The 23,844-nt window shown below is 40.8% G+C and overlaps 1 protein-coding gene across 6 annotated transcripts in view; it reads left to right on the top strand.

Moving 5' to 3' along the window:
• The window catches only part of LOC140729684 (protein kinase C-binding protein NELL1-like), a 915,540-nt gene that overhangs the window by 197,211 nt on the left and 694,485 nt on the right, over positions 1-23,844 (top strand). For all 6 annotated transcript variants that reach the window (XM_073049744.1, XM_073049741.1, XM_073049746.1 and 3 more), the window contains exon 9: positions 2,295-2,397. In XM_073049744.1, the coding sequence (XP_072905845.1) occupies positions 2,295-2,397 (103 nt within the window). The remainder of the gene's footprint in view (positions 1-2,294; positions 2,398-23,844) is intronic.

Genomic DNA, 23,844 nt, shown 5'->3' with positions numbered 1-23,844 from the left:
GTGGCAGCCATTTCAGCCCTGGGAAAAAACCTCTGACTATCCACACGATCAATGCCTCTCATCATCTTATACACCTCTATCAGGTCACCTCTCATCCTCTGTCACTCCAAGGAGAAAAGGCCGAGTTCACTCAACCTGTCTTCTTAAGGCATGCTTCCCAATCCAGGCAACATCCTTGTAAAGCTTCTCCACACCCTTTCTATGGCTTCCACATCCTTCCTGTAGTGAGGCGATCAGAACTGAGCACAGTACTCCAAGTGGGGTCTGACCAGGGTCCAATATAGCTGCAACATTACCTCTCGGCTCCTAAACTCAAATCCACGATTGATGAAGGCCAATACACCGTATGCCTTCTTAACCACAGAGTCAACCTGTGCAGCTGCTTTGAGCGTCCCAAGGACTCTGACCCCAAGATCCCTCTGATCCTCCACACTGCCAAGAGTCTTACACTATAACACTATATTCTGCCATCACATGAGATGTTGCCACCCAGGAACTTGAAGTTGCTCAACCTTTCTGCTGCTGAACCCTCAGTGAAAACTGGTGTGTGTTCTCCTGATTTCCCTTTCCTGATGCCCACAATCAATTCCTTGATATTGCTGATACTGAGTGTGAGGTTCTTATTGTAGTATTACTCAACAAGGAATATTCTTGAGGAACAGAGTGAACAAATTGATTTTTTAATGATGGTTTTAAATTTCATGGTCACGAATATTAATACTAGCTTACATTTCAAGATTTAAATAATTAATTGGATTTAAATTCCCCACTGCAATAGCTTCAAACATATATTGTGATATTTGTCCATTAATTTAAGTACTGTGCTGTTGTTTGACCACCTACAACATCCCTTTTTGACTTGGGTGTCATGAGGTTGATATGAAAAAGAGTCTGATCTTGTGCCAAAGAAAGCCTTTTATCTTTCTTCATGCCTGTCAACATCAAAAGTTAGTTGTTCGAAGATTATACTTGAATTAAGCTAACCAGCAAGACACCCAGAAGATTGATTAAATTTGAAGTGCACAAGTTAGGATGTGCTGTCAAGATCCTGAGGGATTCATCACTGTAGTAAACCAAATATCAGCTTGATACAGTTAAAGATCCAATGCCTGGATAGTAGATTTCACTTTTTTTTTAGCATGTTAATCACATGCTCAGGTGGCGGTATGGAGTTATGTTTCTACCGAAAGAGGTGGAAGGCCTTCCTTCCCTCTGCTACCATGCAGGTCAGGTCACCCTTGGGTAAGATGTAGCACGTGCTTAGCCCCCCCCCCCCCCCCCCACCACCCCCAATCGGGATCACGTGAAGCATGGGAGTAGGTGGTAGGTCGTCGTATGAGCAGCTGGTGCATATCACAAGTCCTGGATATGCGACCGCTGATGCCAGGCAGACAATCTCTGAAGTGTGTTGATAATGGCTGAGGTCACCCATCCTGTAAAGACATTGCCCAGAATAAGGCATTGGTGAACAACTTCTACAGAAAAATTTGCCAAGATCATAAGACCATGATCACGATGTCATACAACACGACACATAATGATGATGAATCACGTGTTGTGCTACAGCTTAAAGCTTACCTTCATCTTTTCATTCCTCTGCTAGAGTTTCTCTCTGCTGTTTAGATCAGGTGGGTTCTGCCTCACAACCCCAGGGACCAGTGTTTGATCCTGACCTTAGGTACTGCCTGTGTGGAGCTTGTATCTTCTCCGTTGTGATCACGTCAATCCTCCCCCCCCCCCCCCCCCCCCCAGGTGCTCTGGTTTCCTAATACATCCTAGCAATTATCTGGCCATTGAGAAAGCAAATTGTAAAAGTCAATGGGGGATTGATGGTCATGTGAAAGAGAATAATTTGCATAAGGAGAGGGGAATAGAAGAACAGGATCAATGGAGTTGCTCCAATAGGAGGTAGTGTGGAATTGATGGGCTGAATAGCTTCCTTTATCAAAATAAAGAGGCAGTCCTTTTGCTGATGACTTGTTGGGGTACACTTTCCCCAATATAAAAGTGACTATTAATCATTTTCACCCCTCCACACTAAGTGTTTGGTAATGCCAACCATTTAGAGAAACACTGGGTTGAGTTGGAAGAACAATGACCCACTTCTAACAATCCCTTCCACACATTTACAGTGGAAACAGTTTTCCATTAGATCTGTGGTATTCCTCATGTTTCTTTAGCACGGAGCAGCAAGGCACGTGTCTTAATTTGCTTGTAGTTCTCATTGGATAAACTGCATTGATCATTGAATATTGTTACCATTTTCTCATGGGTCTCTCTTCTCTCTAATTCAGAATGGAGCCATTGAGTGCAGGCGAGTATCATGCCCTCCTCTAAACTGCCCTGCAGATTTTCGGCCAGTATATAGACCGGGCAAATGCTGCAAAGAATGTCGACGTAAGTAAAGAAACTACTGGGGCATAATTCTTAATTTGTGCATTTCATTGCAGTTTGTACAACAAACTTATAAAATTGGAACATAACACTGTCGTTAGATTTGAGCACCATCTTCCATTGAAGCCTGTGGAGATGATTGTGCAGGGGATAGAACAGAACATGGATCTTATGCTCTTGCATTATCTTAATTTCCCTCCTTCTCCTTGCCTTCACTTCAGATTCACTTAGTAATGTACATCAAAACATATAGTGGAGTGCATCATTTGCATTGACAACCAGCACTTAAGGATGTACTGGGGGCAGCCCACAAGTGTCGCCACACAGTCAGTCCATGATGCTGAACACAACAAAACAGAACACAACAGCCAACAAATCAACATCAATAAAACATGACCCTTTCCTTCCTCCCACTAAGCCCCCCACTCAAATACACCGAGATAGACCTCCAACTGAAGGACAGGCATCCAGTCAATTTGCAGGCTTGTAATGGATTGTAAGTTGGCCTCTAACCGTGCACCAAGATAACAATGTTATTAAAATCCAAGGATCATGCATTCTCCTTGTCATCCCTTCTGGGTGCGCAACAACATCTGTACACTTGATCTGAGCAGTCGAATTTCTGAAGTGCAGTACGAGGCACAGGCATGTACTGTATATAAGATAAGATAAAGCTTTATTGTATTTATCCTGAAAGATTTGTTGTAAGGTTGCTCAGACAGAAATATCTACTTTAAAATACAAAATATAAGCATTGAAGTTCAAGAAAATACAAAATGTGGATTGAAAATTCATAGTGCAAAACACGGATGTGCAAGGAAACCATATATTTGTATACTTAAGGAGGAGGAGTTGTAGAGTTTTATGGCCACAGAGAGAAAGGATCTCTTGTGGCGTTCAATGGTGCATCTCGGTGGAATCAGTTTGTTACTAAAGGTGCTCCTCTGTTTGTCCAGTATGTCATGGAGGGCAGTGAGAGGGATTGTCCATAATGCTTCGTAGCTTCTGCAGCATTCTCCAAGTTATCCAATATACTGAAGTGACTAAGATCACTATTTCATAGAAATATAGAAAAACCTACAGCGCCATTACAGGCCCTTCAGCCCACAGTGCTGTGCCGAGCATGTACTTACTTTAGAACTTACCTAGGGTTAACCATAGCCTTCTATTTTTTTAAGCTCCATGTACCTACCCAGGAGTCTCTTAAAAGACCCTAATGTATCCACCTCCACCACCATCACCAGCAGCCCATTCCATACACCCACCACTCTCTGCGTAAATAAAAAACTTAACCCTGGCATCCCCTCTGTACTTACTTCCAAGGACCTTAAAGCTATACCCTCTTGTGCTAGCCATTTCAGCCCTGGGAAAAGGTCTCTGACTATCCACACGATCAATGCCGCTCCTCATCTTATACACCTCTATCAGGTCATGTTTCATCCTCTGTCACTGCAAGGAGAAAAGGCCAAGTTCACTCAACCTATTCTCATAAGGTATACTTCCCAATCCAGGCAACATCCTTGTAAATTTCTGCGCCCTTTCTATAGTTTCCACATTCTTCCTGTAATGAGGTGATCAGAAATGAGCACAGTACTCCAAGTGGGGTCACCAAGGTCCTATATAGCTGTAACATTACCTCTCAGCTCTTGAACTCAATCCCACAGTTGATGAAGGCCAATGCACCGTATGCCTTCTTAACCACAGAGTCAACCTGCGCAGCAGTTTTGAGTGTTCTATGGATTCGGACCCCAAGACCCTTCTGATCCTCCATACTGCCAAGAGTGTTAGCATTAATGCTATATTCTGCCATCATATTTGACCTACCAAAATGAACCACCTCACACTTATCTGGGTTGAACTCCATCTGCCACTTCTCAGCCTAGTTTTGCATCCTATTGATGTCCCACTGTAACCTTTAACAGCCCTCCACACTATCCACAGCATACCCAACCTTTGTGTCATCAGCAAATTTACTAACCCATCCTTCCACATCCTCATCCAGGTCATTTATAAAAATCATGAAGAGAAGGGGTCCCAAAACAGATCCCCGAGGCACTGACCTCCATGCAGAATATGACCCATCTACAACCACTCTTTACCTTCTGTGGTGAAGCCAGTTCTGGATCCACAAAGCAATGTCCCCTTGGATCCCATACCTCCTTACTTTCTCAATAAGCCTTGCATGGGGTATCTTATCAAATGCCTTGCTAAAATCCATATACACTACATCTACTGCTCTACCTTCATCAATATGTTTAGTCACATTCTCAAAAAATTCAATCAGGCTCGTAAAGCATGACCTGCCTTTGACAAAGCTGTGCTGACTATTCCTAATCATATTATGCCTCTCCAAATATTCATAAATCCTGTCTCTCAGGATCTTTTCCATCAACTTACCAACCACTGAAGTAAGACTCACTGGTCTATAATTTCCTGGGCTATCTCTACTCCCTTTCTTGAATAAGGGAACAACAGCTGCAATCCTCCAACCCTCTGGAACCTCTCCAGTCCCCGTTGATGATGCAAAGATCATCGCCAGAGGATCAGCAATCTCCTCCCTCACCTCGCACAGTAGCCTAGGATATATTTCATCTGGTCCTGGTGACTTATCCAACTTCATGCTTCCCAAAAGCTCCAGCACATCCTCTTTCTTAATTGCTATATGCTCAAGCTTTTCAGTCTTCTGTAAGTCATCCCTACAATCACCAAGGTCCTTTTCCGTTGTGAATACTGAACTAAAGTATTCATTATGTACCTCCACTATCTGCTCCAGTTCCATACACACTTTTCCACTGTCATACTTGATTGGTCCTATTTCAACCCCAAGCTTATAAGAATATTGACCACTACATTTACTATGTGTGTGACTGCACATCAACATGATGGTGGTTTTGAGGATGATGTAGAAGGTTGTTGGAGTTTACAATAAAACATTTATAGGATGCAGAGCTGGGCTGAGAAATGTCAGATAGAGTAGAATCCATAAAAGGATGAAGTGGTACACTTGGAAGGTCAAATTTGAAGACAGTGTACTAAGTTACTGCCATGATTCTTAGCAGTGTGAGGAACAGAGGGATCCTGGAATCCACATCTAAAGATCCTTCAAAGATGCTGGGCAAGTTGATCGGGTTAAGAAGGTGTTGTCCTTTAGTCAGTGAATTGGTTTCAAGAGCTGTGAGGTAATGTTGCAGTCCAATCAAACTCTGGTTAGACCACATGGAGTAATGCGTTCAGTTGTGGTCATCACCTTTTAGGAAGGATGTGGAAGCTTTAGAGAAGGTATAGGGGAGACTTAATAGGATACCACTTGGATTAGAAAGCATCCCTTATAAAGAAAGATTCAGTGAGATGGTGCTTTTCTCTTTGGAGTAATGGGTATCTTGATAAAGTAGTATAAAATGATAAGGGTCATAGGTAGAGTGGACAGCCAGCGAAAAGGTATAATTTTAAGCTGATTGCAGGAAAGGTGAGGTGGAAAGATCAGAGGTGAGCTTTTTATACAAAGTGTGGTGGGTATGTGGAACACATTGCCAAGGTGGTGGTAGGGGAAGACACATTAGGGGCATTTGAGAAACTCTTAGATAGGCATATGGATGAATGAAAAATGGAGGGCCTTGTGGGCGGGAAGCATTAAATTGACCTTGGAGTTGGTTAAAAGGTCGGCACAACATCGTGGGTCGAAGAGCCTGTACTATACTGCACTGTTCTATGTTCTATGGTCTTTCATTATTCCCACTTATTTATACTGGTGTTTTCAAGGTTCAACAGATAGTAATGGATGAATATATTGACCTGGCGTGCTAACCAAGGAAATGTAAGGTAACTGAGTGAGCAAAGGTTCCACGAGCATGAAGGCACGCAGTACATGAAGTGAATGGGTGGAACTTGTGAGAGCAGGAAATGGTCATGCTGGGAAAGTGGCAAGATGGCTCACCCAAAAGATAAAGAAAACCTGATGGGAAAGTAAACAAAGTAATTACAGTTGGAGAGTTGAATGCTGATAAGACCAGGGTGTTGAGTTTCATTGGATAGGTTTTTCAAGAAAGAGGTCACAGCAGCATTTGGGATTAAATTACAGGCTGGGTTAAATTAAATAATTACTCCTACCTTCATAACACTGGAGACAGAGCATAAGTAGAAAGCAGCTCTAATGGGAGGCTTCAGCTAGTACAACAGGTAGTGTCATGTGCTTGCCTGTATGCATGCACCCTGACAGATGCTGGCAATCTTGAGCAACACACACAAGGTGCTCGAGGAACTCAAGATCATGCACTGCTTATGGAGAGGAATAAACAGTCGACCTTTCAGGCCAAGACCCTTTGTTGAGAAAGGAAAGGGGCAGAAGCCAGAATTCCAAGGTGGTGCGGGGGATCACAAGTTGGCAGGTGATAGGTGATGTTGGGGGGGGGGGGAGGAGGTGTGGGAGTGTAGATTAAGTAAGAAGCTGGGAGGTGATAGGGGTAAGAGGCTGAAGAAGAAGGAACATTGCCGTGATGAGGTCTTGCTCAAGCTGGAGGAGCCACACCTCGTATTCCATGCCGGAGGACATGAACATCAATTTCTCTAAACTTCCAGTTTGCCCTCTACCCTCCTCTCTTTTACCATTCCCCATTCTAGTTACCCTCTCACTCCTTGTCTTCTCAATTGCCTATCACCTCCCACTGGTTCTGTTCCTTCTTCCCTTTCTTCCATGGTCTACTTGCCCTCTCCACTGCTGCTTCTTCTCCCTTAGGGTGGCCATTTACAATGAGATGTCCAGGATCAACTTGTAGGGGGCAATAAATCGCCATCATTCTCTGTCCTAGGGGATTGTGGACATGAGATCATTGGAAGTACTGAAAGAGGAAGGAGATGAATTTTAGATGGATCTGGGAATTGAAGACTCTGGAAAACTGGCTCAGGAGATGGGACCTGGGACCAATCAAATATGTTACACTGAATGGGCGGCAGGCCTGAGGGATTGAGCAGCCTATTCCTGCTCCCATTTACTGATGCTATGCAGTTAGAAGAAAGCTGAGAATGCCATATCACAAGAAAACAAGACATTAGGTTGGTTACCCAATTACCGGTAGGTTAAAAGACAAGTATCAAATAATGTCAAGAAAAAATTTCTAGCAATATATCACAAAATATTCTCAGAATAGATACTAAAACTGCTAGGGACTAACACACAGTTAAAGAGGGGATTAAATAATATAGATTTATAAATTAGTTTCCTCCTAAATTAGAAAACTAATTTACATAACCTCCAGCATCACTGAGAACTAGTTCAAGGATTTTGACCAAATAAAGCACGATGGACCAAAGGAAGTGAAAAATCAATAATTGCCCCAGGGTAGTTGAGCTTAAAGGGAAGCAGGGTATGTAACTGAATGAGAAAAATTGTGTTTGCTGCAAGGATGCGATAAAACAGGGTTGGAAGGTGCTTGTGCAGAGTATGAAATTTTTACTGTTTAAAATTTAAGTGAATGCCATGTCTGCAAAACAAGTGATTTTTGCTTAGAGGCAGTGGCGGTGATTTTCAGGAAACATCTGAAAAGGGCATTAAGTTAGTGTATAGGTCTGCATAACACTTTACCGTGCCGGTCACCTGGGTTCACTGCCTACCACTGTCAGTAAGGAGTTTGAAAGTTCTTCCCATGACTGTGTGGGTTTAATCCGGCGGAGGAACCCCATGTGGTCACATCAGGGTTTAGTAGGTTAATTGGGCACGTGGGTGTGGGCTCATTGGGCTGGAAGGGCCTGTAACTGTGCTGTTGCTTTACATTATAATTAAATCTGGCAGGGTTCCAACAGATTGGAAATAAGAAATTTCTTGATATTGGATAGAATGAAAGGAGAAATCCAATCAATCAATTGTAGACTTGGCAACCTGCCCTCACTGAGTGAAAAAAGAGCCCGGAAGATTGCTTTTCGTGGGCCACGTTTATCCCTTAAAGTCAGACTTTGAGGAAATTTGTGAGGGAAAATTAGATGCCACCTAAACTGAACTCATCTATTCCAATCAACCTTTTTCAATCTCACAAACTTTAAATACCATCTCAGACACAGAGTTCATAAGCAGTCTCTGTTCTTAGATCAACACAAAACATAGCCACTACTTTCACAAACTTGCAATTATAGTTTCACCTGTATATGTGTACTTGTACAGAGGAGACTATATATTGTGGCTGTTTAGAAACATAGAAAACCTACAGCATAATACAGGCCTTTCGGCCCATAATGCTGTGCCGAACATGTACTTACTTTAGAAATTACCTCAGATTACCGACAGCCCTCTATTTTTCTAAGCTCCATGTACCTATCCATGAGTCTCTTAAAAGACTCTATTGTATCTGCCTCCACCACCATCGGCAGCAGCCCATTCCACACACTCACCACTCTGAGTAAAAAAAACATAAATAAATTACCCCTGACATCTCCTCTGTTCTGACTTCCAAGCACCTCTTGTGTTGGCCATCTCAGCCCTGGGAAAAAGCCTCTGACTATCCGCACAATCAATGCCTCTCGTCATCTTATACACCTCTATCAGGTCACTTCTCATCCTCCATCGCTCCAAGGAGAAAAGGCCGAGTTCACTCAACCTATTCTCATAAGGCATGCTCCCCAATCCGGGCAACATTCTTGTAAATCTCCTCTGCACCCTTTTCTATAGTTTCCACATCCTTCCTGTAGTGAGGCGATCAGAACTGAGCACAGTACTCCAAGTGGGGTCTGACTCGGGTTCTATATAGCTGTAACATTACCTCTTGGCTCTTGAACCCAATCCTATGGTTGGTGAAGGCCAATACACCGTATGTCTTCTTAACCACAGAGTCAACCTGTGCAGCAGCTTTGAGCATCCTATGGACTCTGACCCCAAGATCCCTCTGATCCTCCACACTGCCAAGTGTCTTACCATTAATAATATATTCTGCCATCATATTTGACCTACCAAAATGAACCACTTCACACTTCTCTGGGTTGAACTCCATCTGTCACTTCTCAGCCCAGTTTTGCATCCTACTGATGTCCCACTATAACCTCGGACAGCCCTCCACACTATCCACAACACCTCCAAACTTACTAACCCATCCCTCCACTTCCTCGTCCAGGTCATTTATAAAAATCATGAATAGAAGGGCTCTTTGGTTAGAAATCTTCCAAAGAGTTATTTCTCTCTCTATACAATTTTTCTACCATATCCTACAAAAGTATTTAATCAACAGTACTAACAGTACTAAATTTCTCCTTAACATGGAATCTGATGTTGAATGGAGATCTGATGACCATTGTCCTACATGGTTTCATCTGCAGGTATAGCAGTATGATCACTTACAGTTGAATGTCATTGTGGGTTGGGTGTGATTGCAGCAAGGTTTGAATGACTCACTGGAAGGTGTTCTAATTCACTGAGTTAAACTTGAATAAAAATACATCCATTTAACTTTGTATAATAAAGATCTCAGTTGGATACGGGACGAGAAGAGTTAATTGACTTTAATTTCCTTTTTATGTTCCGTCTGTTGTGTGGTTTTATTAGATTTTAAAAAAAACTATTAAATGATTGCTTTCCAAGTGCCATTATTCTAAGAGCGAAGGAAATGCTATACCCTGCCCCTTAAGTAGATTTATTCCATTTTAATATATCCACTGGTGTGAAGCAATTGCATTTTATTGTAACATAGCCAATCTCTTTGCGTTACATACTCTATTCCCTTTAAATGAGCTACAATGTTTAGTGTGATCACTCCATTTGAAAGAGTGGTAACTGTAGATAAAATTAAGTATTGAAGTAGGTAAGTGTAACTGGATGGAACATCCCAGCATGTTTCCTATAGATCTAGTTACTTTCATAAGCAGCATTTTCAATATCATGCTGAGATGCACAACTTTCATTATTAAATATATTGCTTACATTAAAAACTGCCTTCATGTCAATGGTACAACTTTCTGGTAGAAATTCGATGCATTAGGCATTGTGTGTTCTTTTTGTCTTCTGTGGATATATTGGGGGCAGTTAGAGAGCAAGACGATGGCTACATCACTTTGAAGAATCTAACAGTAGACAGGAGGGAGCACCAAAATGGAATTTTATAGGAAGATCATAAACTTCTGTTCTTCCACTCAACTCTCCTTTATTGTAAATCTATAGATTTTAATGAAACTGCACAGGAATTGAATCAGCTTCTGAATGAATGTGCTTTCATGTGAATGGTTGACTCAATCCTATGTCCATTAACTACCATGAACTTTGTCTGCAGTTCTGCTTTCAGAGCTATGGCACAGATATAAAGAAAATGACCCAGAGGACTTTGTATGGTTATGCCTTTTGTTGATTGTTTCTTCTTGCCCTCAAAGTCATTACTTAACACCTAGATCTGATACAATTGCACTTTGTCTGTAATCCAGCCTTACTGCATTACTAGCCATTGTGTTATTTGTCATGTGTTTTACTGTTTTTGGAACTTGTAAAAGATTAGAATTTAGGTTCCAGTTTATAAATTGAAGTTGTAACTGTAGATTATTTAGAACAGAACTGAATCCTCCTTTTTGTCTTACTGTTTCTTCAAAATTTCCTACATGAAAATAGTTGCTTCTGATTTGACATAAAGAGCCCTGATGTGGAAATCATTATTTTGCCATCTTAAGATTGTTTTTAACAGATGCACTGTAAATCCATGTTCTAAGAAGATTCATGTGTTTCATCTTCTGTAACATTTTCAATTAAACAACTCTAGAAAGAAAGATGGAATTGAAAATTGGAAAATTTACTTGAATGATCATTAATACCATGTTCTTAAAGACGTACGGGCAGGATTAGGCCATTTGGCCCATTGTGTCTGCTCTGCCATTTCATCATGGCTGATCCATTACCCCTATCAGTCTCATTCGCATGCCTTCTTTCCTTAACCTTTGATGTCCATACTGATTAAGAACCATTCAACTTCTACTTTAAATCTTCCTGATGATTTAGATCCACATCTGTCTGTGGCAATGAATTACACAGATTCACCACCCTCTAGGAAAAGAAATTCCTCCATCTCTGTTCTAAAGGGATGTCCTTGTTTTCTAATGCTGTGCCCTCTGGTTCTAGACTCACGTACTATAACAAATATCCTCTTCACATCCATTCTGTCTAAGCCTTTCAATATTTTATAGGTTTCAATGAGATTCTGCTCCTTGCACCCACCGCCCCCCCCCCCCCCCCCAGTCTTCTAAACTTCGGCCCAGTACAGGCCCAGAGCTATCAAATTCCTTAGTGTTCAACAAAGCACCACAAAAAAAATAAAGTAAGTTCAAGATTGTGGAACATTGACTCCTGAGGGGAGGGGAAGAAAAACCTTTTGTCAAATAATTTTCTGCATAAATTACTTTCATCTTCCTACTAAATCAATTAATCTCTTTTCAGAAATTTGCATCTCAATGTACTTCTCTTGTCAAGTTCAGTGGTCATTTACTTAAAAGAGTTCTAATAATATCTGGCATATGGGCGCCATGGTAGCATAGCGATTAGTTGGACGGTATTCCAGCTCGGTGTTCTGGAATATGGAGTGCAGTTCTGGTGCCATTCTCTAAGCAGTCTCTGTACTCGTGGAATGCATAGGTTTTCTCCAGGTCCTCCAGTTTCCTCCCACAGGCCAAAGTTGTAGCGGGTAGATAAGTTGGTCATTGTAATTTGTCCTGTGATTAGTTTAGAGTTAATGTGATATGTCAGGGTTTGTTGGGATGCGGTGACTCAAAGAGTTGGAAGGGCCAACCCCACGCTCCTGCTAAATAAATACATACATAAATCTGTTGACACCTGCATTCAGTCCCCAGGAAAGAAAGAATTTCCAGGGTTTTCAATTAAGATTTACACAGCGTTAAATCTTCTTGTCTGCAATATTTAAAATTGATAGGAATGATTTCATTATTCCTGCAAAACTAAATCTTCAGACAGTGTATTTTAAAATAATGAGCCATATTAAAAATAGTGTTGGAAGTAAATTGAAAGCAATGCCAGTCAGGTTCAAAGCAGGTAGGACATTTATAGCAGGTAGGTCACCAGGCAGGTCAAAAGAATCAAATTTTCTGAGAGCCTTTAACATGGGGGAACGACAAAAAAGTGACGGACCTTCACAAAAAGGTTCTTCCATTGTTAGACGTGTTTTTCAATGAATGCATAGTTTAATCAAGTACCTTGTTTTTTATGCAGTTGCAAAGATAACTCTTTAGATCAGCACATGATTCTCAAATTGCAAGATTTGACACTTTTACCAGCATAAACCAAAGTGTATGTGGTGTCATTTTGAACTCGGTGATCTTTCTGCCCTCCTCTGTGACCAAAGTGACCAAAGTGGGAATAAGAAGGTGCTGGTACCTCCTGGAATTTGTCTAACAACCCTTTATTCGTACACAAATCTTGGCAGTGTAGGAAGCATTACCATGCAACTATCCCTCATTTGACAATAAAGGGCAATCCAGCAGCATGATTTGGCTAACCAGTTATTTGTTTCCGGAGTCCACAGTACTGGTTATATTGTTTATTACTGTTGTCGTGGTTGAAGATGGAAGTTTTCAAAATATCCAGAGCCAGTTGTGACATAGATACTTATTAGACTGGGTGAATCATTGATGGAGGTCAACTGAGTGCATTTAGAAGCTCCAAAGAAGCTTCATGTAATGATTTTCTGTAGTCTTGGGCTACTATTTGTGATCTCAGAACAATCTGGTATTTGTAGGACAGAACAATTAAAGAATGTTTGCTTAGATGCTCAATCCCAACAAAAGTCTTAGATAATTGGATCAGCATGTTATACTGATACCAGAATTCATTCTATTGACTTCAATGGAATGAATATCAGAGGCAGGGTATGATGTGATGGCTAACTGTGACATGCTCAATAGTACTGATGCAAATGAATTTCCAGGCAGTTTGGTTCAACAAGCCTGTTAGATTGAAAAGACAGTGAGAAATATAACATGTGATGGGTTTTGACAAAATTACTTTAGCTGTGAAGAAAGTGGATAATCAAAAAGAAAAGTCTCAATAGAAGATGAGAGGTGTGTACAATGTCATTTACTAATCGTGGCTGAATTTCATTGCATCCCTGGCATTTTGATGGTCCCAAAAGTGCAAGAAACTGTGTTCAATAAATTCTTTGGTCAACTTACCTGCCTTGTTTCCACAGTCTTCTGTCCTGTGCATGATAAATCATATTTTTTCTCTTATAATGACCCATAGTTAATTTGTATTGCTGGTAGAAGTCTATAAACATGGATACTATTTTTGAGGATGATGTCTTCTAAACTAATTAGAGACATCCTTGTCTTTATATTTTTGCTTAATTTTTATTGTGTTTGAGGATAACCTTCATTGTCTGACAATTTGCATGTCCTAGTGTGTGTTTAGGATTTTAAATTTGGAGGTATGGGTGTGTGTTTGGGAGGGGGTAGAGTACTTCATCGTTTGGATTTAAGGGTGAACTTGCATGTACTTTTGTAATGCCATTGATATCTTTGAAACAATTATTTGATGGGCAAAGTGCAGTGACACTCGTCCTGCTTGTACGAGGGGTGATTGATAAGTTCGTGGCCTAAGGTAAAAGGAGATGAGTTATACAGCTCTTGTTGCATGCACATGCAATTCATCTCTTTGAGTGATTATGCAGAAAGTTTGAAGTTAATAACATCTCTTTCTAACTTAGGCCACGAACTTATCAATCACCCCTGCTGTGGACACTCTCTGGAGGTCCAAGATCCATATGCTCCACGACCGCTGGACTAAGTGTGTAAATGTAGGAGGGGACTATGTTGAAAAATAAATGTGCTAGGTTTTCTAAAATTGACTCCTTCTACCTTAGGCCACAAATTTATCAGTCACCCCCGTAATGCTTTTTGAAATTTGGTAAGCTTTTAAAAATAACACATTTACAATTTTGGTGTCTGTAATACTTAAATAGAAAATCTGAACATGCTTGCAAAGTGGAAGTCTTAAGCTGACATCAAGTGGAAAAGTTGGCTTTAGATGGCAATTAAAACCACACTGATGCAAAGATAAACACTGGTGGGAAGATCGACAGATGCTTAACTGAAATCCAGGCCTTGCCTTTGTATGAGAATGGAATAGTAATTCCGTAAGATACAGGAGCAGAATCGGGCCATTTGGCCCATTGAGTCTAGTCTGATCCACTTCCCTCAACCCCATTCTCCTGCCTTTTCCCTGTAACCTTTCACAGCCTGACTCATCAAGAACCTATCAACCTCCGCCTTAAGTACACCCACTGACCTGGCTTCCACAGTTGCCTGTGGCAACGATTTCTACAGATTCACCACCCTTTAGGTAAAGAAATTCCTCCTCTCCATTCTAAATGGACATCTGTCTATTCTGAGGCTGTGCCCTCTGGTTCTAGACTCCCCTACTATAGGTAACATCCTTTCCACATGCACTCTATCTAGGCCTTTCAACATTCAATAGTTTTAATGACATCCACCCTCATTCTTCTAAATTTCAGTGAGTAAAGGCCTAAATCCATTAATTGCTCCTCATATGATAAGCCTTTCATTCCCAGAATCATTCTTACAAATGCTCTTTGAACCCTCTCCAATGTCAGTACATCCTTTCTTTAAAAAAAGAGCCCACAGCTACGACAATACTCCCAAGTGAGGCCTTGCCAGAGCCTTTATAAAGCCTCTGCACTACTTCCTTGCCTTTATATTTTAGTTCTCTTGAAATGACTTGCTTTCTTCACCACCAGCTCAACCTGTAAGTGAACATTTAAGGAATCCTGCACAAGGACTCCCAAGTCCCTTTGCATTTCTGATTTATGAATTTTCTCCACGTTTAGAAAATAGACTTTGCTTTTATTCATTCTACCGAAGGTCATGATCATACACCTTCCCGACACTGTATTCCATCTGCAATTTCCTTGCCCATTCCTCTCATCTTGTTAAGTCCTTCAGCAGTGTATCTGCTTCCTCAACACTATCTGCCCCACCACCTTTCTTCATATCATCTGAAAACTTAGCCACAAAGCCATTAATTCTGTCATCCAAATCACTGAAATACAATGTAAATGAAGCCATCCCAACACAGACCCTGTGTAACACCACTAGTCACAGTAACCAATCAGAAGAGGCTTCCTTTGTTTCCACCCTTTGCCTCCTGCCAATCAGCCAATGCTCTATCCATGTTAGTATCTTTCCTGTAACACTATGGGTTGTTACCTTGTTAATAAGCCTCATGTGTGGCACCTTGTCAAGGAACTACTGAAAATCCACTGATTCTCCTTTGTTTATCCTGCTTGTTGTTTACTCAAAGAATTCCAACAGTTTTGTCAGGCAAGCTTTTCCCTTTAGAAAAACATGCTGACTTTGGCCTATTTTATCATTGGTGTCCAAGTACAACAAAACCACATCATTAACAATTGACTCTACCATCCTCCTGACCTCGCTGAGGTCAGGCTAACTGGCCCATAGTTTCCTTTCTTATGCCTCCATCCCTTATTGAAGAGTGGAATGGCATTTTCAATTATCCAGTCCTCTAAAACCATGCCAGAATCTATTGATTCTTGAAAGATCATTTCTAATGCTTCCATAGTCTATTATTTCAGAACTCTGGGATGGAGTCCATCTGGTCCAGGTGACAAATCTATCTTCAGACTTTTCAGTTTCCCAAGCTCCTTCTCCCTAGTAAAAGCAACTGCACTCACTTCTTCTCCCTGCCACTCTCAAATGTCTGGCATACTGCTAGAGTCTTCTGCAGAGAAGACTGGATCAAAATAATTATCTAGTCTGTCTGCTCTTTCCTCGTCCCCTATTAGTGCCTCTCCAGCATCATTTTTCAGCACTCCAACATCTACTCTAGCCTTCCTTTTGCTCTTGATATATTTGAGAAAAAAAATGGTATCTTCTTTGATATTGTTGGCTAGCTTATCTTCGCATTTCATCTTCTACCCCCTTATTGCTTTTTTAGTTGCCTGCTGTTGGTTTTGAAAAATTTCCTAGTCCTCTAATTTCCAACTAATTTTTGCTCTATTTTATGCCTTCTCTTTTGCTTTTATGTTAGTTTTAACTTCCCTTGTCAGCCACAGTAGTGTCATCCTGCCTTTAGAATGCTACTACTTTGGGCCATATCTATCCTGCCATCTTCCTTGCAAGTGTTGCTTCCAATCAACTTTGGCTATCTCTTCTCTCATGCCTCTTTAATTGTCTTTGCTTGACTATAATACTGGTATATCTGACTTTAGCTTCCCCCTCTCAAATTACAGGGTGAATTCTATCATATTATGATCACTGACTCCTTGTGTTCCTTTACCTTAAGTTCCCTAATCAAATCTGGTTCATTATATAACACCCAGTCCAGAACAGCTGATCCCCTAGTGGGCTCAACCACAACTGCTCTAAAAGCCATCTTAAAGCTACTTCTACAAATTCCCTCACTTGGAATGCAGCACCAACCTGAATTTCCCAATCTACCTGCATGTTGAAATTCCCCCATAACTACTATAACTTGACCTTTTGACGTGCCTTTCTATCTCCCTTTGTAATATTAGCCCACATCTTGACTACTATTTAGAGGTGTGTGTGTGTGTGTATGTATATCTTGTAGTTTCTTAACTATACCCAGAACACCTTCTGATCCTATGTCACCTCTTTCTAAAGATTTGATTTAATTTCTTATCTAACAGAGCCACGCCACCCCTCTGCCTAACTACCTACCCTTTTGATACAATGTGTATCCTTGGGTGTTAAGCTCCCAATTACAATTTTCTTCCAGCCATGACTCAGTGATGCTCTCAATGTCACTCCTGCCAATCTCTAACTGCGCTACAAGATCACCTACCTTATTCTGTATACTGTGTGCTTTCAATTATAACACCTCCAGTCTTGTATCTGTCACTCTTTTCCATTTTGATCCTCTTTTACACTTTAACTTATCCCACTGACTACGACTTTGCCCAATTATCTGCCAATCCTTCCTGATAGTTTGATTGCACACTTTCTCTGCTTTTAAAGCAACAGTCCTATCCTCAGCAATATTACTCTGGACTCCATCCCCCTGCCAAATCAGTTTAAACCCTCTCCAACAGCTCTAGCAAACCTGCCTACAAGGTTATTGCCCCTCCTCGGATTCAGGTGTAACCCGTCCCTTTTGCAGAGGTCATATCTTCCTCAGAAGAGATCCCAATGATCCAGAAATCTGAAGTTCTGCCCCCTGCACCAGTTTATCAGTCAAATATTCATCTGTCAAATCACCCTATTCTTGTGCTCACAGGTGCGTGGCACAGCCAGCTATCCAGAGATTAGTACCCTGGGTGTCCTGCTTTTCAGCTTTCTACCTCACTCCCAAATTTCTCCCTTTCGTGCCCCCTCATTTTTTTTAATCTATGACACTGTTGCCAATATGTACCTAGACTTCTGGCTGCTTAACCTCCCCTTTAGAATGTCAAGGACTCAGTCCGAGATGTCCTTGACCTTGGCACCTGGGAGGTAGCATATCATCTGCATGTCCACAGATTCTCATGTCTACTCCTCTAACTATGGAATCCCCTATCACTGCCACCATCTTCTTCTCTCCTCTTCCATTCTGAGCCACAGTGGCAGACTCAGTGCCAAAGAGTTGGCTGCTTTGGCTCCTCCAACCAGTAATATCACCCCACCCCCCCCCCACCCCCCAGCTCTGGTAGGTCATCCCCCTCAGTGGTATCCAAAATAATACACTTATTCTTGAGGGGAATGACTACTCGGGGATTCTGTGCCGGCTGCCCATTTCCTTTCCCTCTCCTGACAGGCACCTATTTTACCAGCCTCCTGCAACTTGCGAGCTACTGGCATCTCCTTAGTCTCCCTTATGAGCTAAAGGTCATTGAGCTGCAGCCCCAGTTCTTTAACGTTCTCTGGAGAGCTCAGCTTGGTACACCTGGTGCAGCTATGGCTGTCTGGGAGGCTGGAGGTCTCCCAGAATTTCTACATCTCACACAACACCACACAGCCCCTGGAGCAATTCTCGCTGCTCTTACTATGTACCAACTGATGAAGAATGAATGAACTTACCGGATATGAACCTCGCTCAATCAAATTCTCGCCGAAGCCTGCTGAGCCGAAGCCTTTCCACTGTAACCTTGGTCCACTCAGCAATGGCAGCTCCGCTTGTCCCTGCCTTACTTTTATTTGCCTTGCTAATGAATTGCATCTGCACTGCCGAATAAAGCCGAAATCCTCCCTTTTTAAATCTCTCGCCTCAACCTGCATGAGGTCTCGTGCGCCAACTTGACTGCAAATGCACCACCAAAATAAAAACTCCTGCCCCCAGTTTTTGTATTACTTGTGATGGAGTTTGTAATCTTAAGAAGTGAAGTCTCAGACTGTATCTTCTCCACACCATTCTCAGTCTGGCATTGTACATTTGATGACTATCAATAAATTACATCAATTTAAAATCAACTTGTTTTAGGCAAATAGCCTCCAGTTCTTTTCAGTATTTGGTCAAAGTACTAATTATAAGTTAGCTCGCAATTGTTTAAGCAAAGAATTATTAATGCCCTCTTCTCCCTAAAGTCATCGAAAGCCTTTGACATTGTATCCATGTGTTATGTTTGCTTTTTCAGTGTACATGACTTTAAAATGAATCTGTTCTTCTGAATTTATTTACTTAATTAATCCATATCTTAACGTTTAATAATCTTTGCACCATTTACTACATAGCTTGGTATCATAGCTCAGTATTGCCTATATAGTATATACATCTTTTACAACCACATGAGTGATAAGTAATAAAGTAATAAAAATCAAATTTTGTTCTGTTAGGTTGGATCACTGTAAATGACTGAATATAAGATAAAGCAGCTTTGAAATGAATTTCATGTTATTAACCAGATTAAGTGGCTGCTTAAGGATTCCACAGCTGCAGTACTTTTTTGACCTGCTTGTGAATTGGTTTCTGCCATTTAATTATCATGAACTACAGTGCCAACAGGTGCTGAGGTGCTTAAATTCCTGTAATGTGTTCTCATTAATATATTGCAGGATGTGCTTCAAGAATAATTTATGTTTATTCATGCTGGTTTAATGGCAGACAGGAAAGTGGATTTTCCAATTCTTGCCACATGTCAAAACAGGTTGGCGGCTGAATGTGAAAACTGTAGGTGGGAAGATGTGGTTGTCACAAGCCATTGTGCCTTTCTCCATTGTTTTGACTGTTAAAAATTGTACTTTGCTTCCTCAAAAGGACAACAAAGGAAAATATATATATACGACTAAGATTCGGCAATAAAGAAAGATTCTTCACTGAAGCATAAGTCTTCTGGTGGGAGGTGGTTTTCGTTATCAAAATGTGTGCTGGAGATGGTGGAAGAAGCATTTTATTTCGGACGTTCTCTTTTGACCTGAAGGAAAATGACAGGAAATCTTTGAGGACTCCTAGGTCTTTTATATTTATTGTACCTTGTGTGATCATTTGCTTCTGTAAATAGTTTTGTGTTAATAAATTTGTTTGAAAGCTTTAGCCTGCATATGTTGGGTCCTGTGTGTAATGTTTGTCTTGAGAGACAGATGTGATGGAAAGCCTACTTCTCTGTTCCTGTAACTTTGCTCTGACTTTCCCAGATTAATTTGGCTCTTGTATCGTTGATCACTAAGCTGATGTTAGAATTTCCCATCCTTTCTGAGAATGTACATTGCTGTGTTGAGCTGTCTTAAGTCCAGTCAAGATTTTAGGAACATGGAATTGGGAATGGTTTAGTTTCTTCCTCCAGAGAGAATATGACTATCTTAACTTCATCCTGCCACATTAGCTCTGCATCTTTCTATCATTTCAGTTAGGAAGTTCCCTTGGATTAAAAAATATCATTTGAACTGGCAATTATTCCCCTTTGTGATAAGAGAGCTCCATCCTTCTACAGCCATTTTAATAAGATATCTCCACACTTTTATCTGGAATTTACTGGCTCTGGTTCCACAGTCAATTTCAGTTCCCCGGAAGCCAGAGGATCTTTTTCTCTACCCTTGAGATCCCTTCCAAAATCCTAGAAATGTTTATTCAAAAACCTGACATCCATCTGTCTTTCAGGCAATTTTGTGTTTAATTTTTGCTGCACGCATTCTAGTGCTGATATTCTGGGGTGAGATGTTTGGAAAATGAATAGTTATAAGTTTTTCTTTGTTCATTATATTTATCACCTTTCATGTCCCTTAAAAGACTCCTGAAAGTTTGTTTCAACCAATAAAGTACCTTTTAATGTGTTCACCAAGCTCCTGTATACTGTATTGTGGTAATGATCAACTAATTTGTTTAGTAACATTGGCTGAGGATAATCATTAGCCATGACACACTGCAGTGCCCCTGTTCAAACAAATGTGTCCTTTTAAGTTTCTTGAGCATGAACTTTTTACTGTTGACCTGATACAAGGGAAAGAGGACAGTCAAAGTTGCCATAACTATGTACTTTTGCATTGCATATCAATCTGTTTATCAAAAATGATTGAAATTCACTTTTGGATCTCAGTTTGATTTGAAAATAATTAATAGTGGATGGATACTCACATATTTATTCAGTGGAAATATCTCAGAGATCTATGTCTCAAAGAGAACTTGAAATTATAAAAGGTGTAAAACAAAAAGTTAAGCCAATATTTAAAGGAAATTTTAAATAGATTTTTCTTGAAGCAGTGTTATTAATTTAGAAACATAGAAACATAGAAAACCTACAGCACAGTGCAGGCCCTTCAGCCCACAATGCTGTGCCGGACATGTACTAACTTTAGAAATTACCTAGGCTTACCCATAGCCCTTTATTTTTCTAAGCTCCATGTACCTATCCAGGAATTTCTTAAAATACCCTATCGTAACTGCCTCCACCACTGTCGCTGGCAGCCCATTCCGTGCACTCACCACTCTCTGAGTAAAAAAAAACTTACCTCTGACATCTCCTCTGTACCTACTTCCATGCACCTTAAAACTGTGCCCTCCACACTGCCAAGAGACTTACCATCGATACTATATTCTGCCATCATATTTGACCTACCAAAATGAACCACCTCACACTTATCTGGGTTGAACTCCATCTGCCACTTCTCAGCCCATTTTTGCAACCTATCAATGTCCTGCTGTAACCTCTGACCGTCCTCCACACTATCCACAACACCCCAACCTTTGTGTCATCAGCAAATTTACTAACACATCCCTCCACTTACTCATCCAGGTCATTTATAAAAATCATGAAGAGAAGGGGTCTCCGAACAGATCCCTGAGGCACTCCACTGGTCACCGACCTCCATGCAGAATATGACCCGTCTACAACCACTCTTTGCCTTCTGTGGGCAAGCCAGTTCTGGATCCACAAAGCAACGTCCCCTTGGATCCCATGCCTCTTTACTTTCTCAATAAGCCTTGCATGGGGTACCTTATCAAATGCCTTGCTGAAACCATATACACTACATCTACTGCTCTACCTTCATCAATGTGTTTAGTCACATTCTTAAAAAATTCACTCGGGCTCGTAAGGCACGGCTCGCCTTTGACAAAGCCATGCTGACTATTCCTAATCATATTATGCCTCTCCAAATGTTCATAATCATAACTGAATTTGCACTGGTTTATTAGAATGTTTCTTTTTATAAGTTTCCAGCTTGGTACTTTTTAAATTGACTCTGATTGAATAACTTCCTTAGTTTTCTGGGGAAAAACTGTATGGGATTTACCAAGATTTGTGAATCCGCCATTTGCAATCTGAAATAACCACAGAGCACAAAGCATTAATTAAATTTACTCATTAATGTGACCAAGAAAATTTGCAGTGGATCATTGCCTTGTGTTTCTGACAGTTTATCACAATTTCAAAATAAGTTACTAGACATTCTCAGAAGTTGAAAAATCTCTGATTATCCTCCACAAAGGCTTCATTAATATCATGTTGTGAAGTGTGATTAGGGGATTTCCTTACAACTGCTCTCGGTCTCTTATGATCGACCATTTTGGTCTACCCCCAACAATTCCCCTTTTCTAACTTCACCCCAGACAAAAAAGAGAGAATTGTAATAATGTGATACATTTTTAAAGTGCCATTTAGAGCACACTGTAATGCTTGCTGCTACTACTACATCGTGTGATGTTTTGTCACAGTTGCAAAATGGAAACTCAATGAAACTATTTTCATTTCAGCAAGATTTCACAAGCAGTATGGCATCTTGGCCAAACTGTTGCTGTCTCACTGCTCCAGGGACTAACCTGGGTGCTGTCTTAGTGGAGTTTGTACATTCTCCACGTGATCATTTGGGATTTGACAGTGGTTTTTCAAAATTCCCTAAGATGTGCTGGTAGATTAATTGTACTGTTCTGGTTTTATAAATTCACACTGATTATTGTAAAGTGGGAATAGGTTGAAGGCCTCCAGGGAGATGAAGAGAGGAGAAATGGTTTCAGTGGGAGTGTTCTGCTGTGATATGGACCTAATAAGTGGAATATTCTATGTCATGATGGGTATTAATCAATCTATTTTCATGATGCTGACTGAATAAATATTGGCTTGGGTTTCGATGTAACCCCCTTGCATCAGTTTTAGCCAATAACATTAGCTAATGGGAAAGTTTCACTGGTACAACCACTGAAATAGAAATACTGGTTGAGTAAATCCCATCCACCTGATGCCAATCGGGTGGAATTGATCTGAAAAGTTTTCAAAGAATATATTAATGTGACATACCCCTGCACTTGACTAAACTGCATTCTCTCACTCATGGGACAGAAACCGAATCTTGATTTAAAAAAAAAAATAACATGAGGAGCAATGACTTCCTATGAAGTCATTAGAAACACAAACTTCCTCCAGTGATACCTGGCCTGATGACAAAAGCCAACAGCCTTTTTGGTACGATCACTGGAAGCTGCACTATGGTTAACGTGATACAATTCCAACTCAGGGCGCCTGGAGTTCAGAGTTCAATACCGGCACCCTCTGCAAGGAGTTTGTATGTTCTCCCTTTCTGTTCAAAGATGTACCGGTCAGTAGGTTAATTGTCCTGTGATTAGGCTAGTGTAAATAGATGGGTGGTGTGTCTTATTGGGCCGGGGGGGGGGGGGGGGGGGGAGAGGAATGCTGAGCTGAGTTGTATCTCTAAATTAAATAAAATAAAATGTTCTATCTGTTTGAGACTGGCTTCTAGTTAAAATTCCTCCAAATATCCAGCAGTTTTATCCTACCCCTAAGTTGAAATCCCACCATTGTCATATCTGATTTCAGTTCAGCTCATTATGCTGGCATTGATTCCATGATGTGTGCTGTTCAAGGTTTCACACGATGTTCTGGATTTTACAAACTGTCTTCATTTTATCTAGAATATAGGTCTTGGTGCTCAATGTGTATTTTCAGCCAGTCTAAGAAATGTCATAGCAAGAAACTGGGGCACTTTCCCTTTTTGGACAAGCTTTGATAATCTGTTTTTGGAAATTAAGGTATGTGATTAAGTGACTTCTGCTTGCCTTTGAGGTAG

Source organism: Hemitrygon akajei, chromosome 6 (genome assembly GCF_048418815.1).
Source record: "Hemitrygon akajei chromosome 6, sHemAka1.3, whole genome shotgun sequence".
Lineage (NCBI taxonomy): Eukaryota > Metazoa > Chordata > Chondrichthyes > Myliobatiformes > Dasyatidae > Hemitrygon > Hemitrygon akajei.
This window is presented reverse-complemented; position numbering and strand designations above follow the sequence as displayed.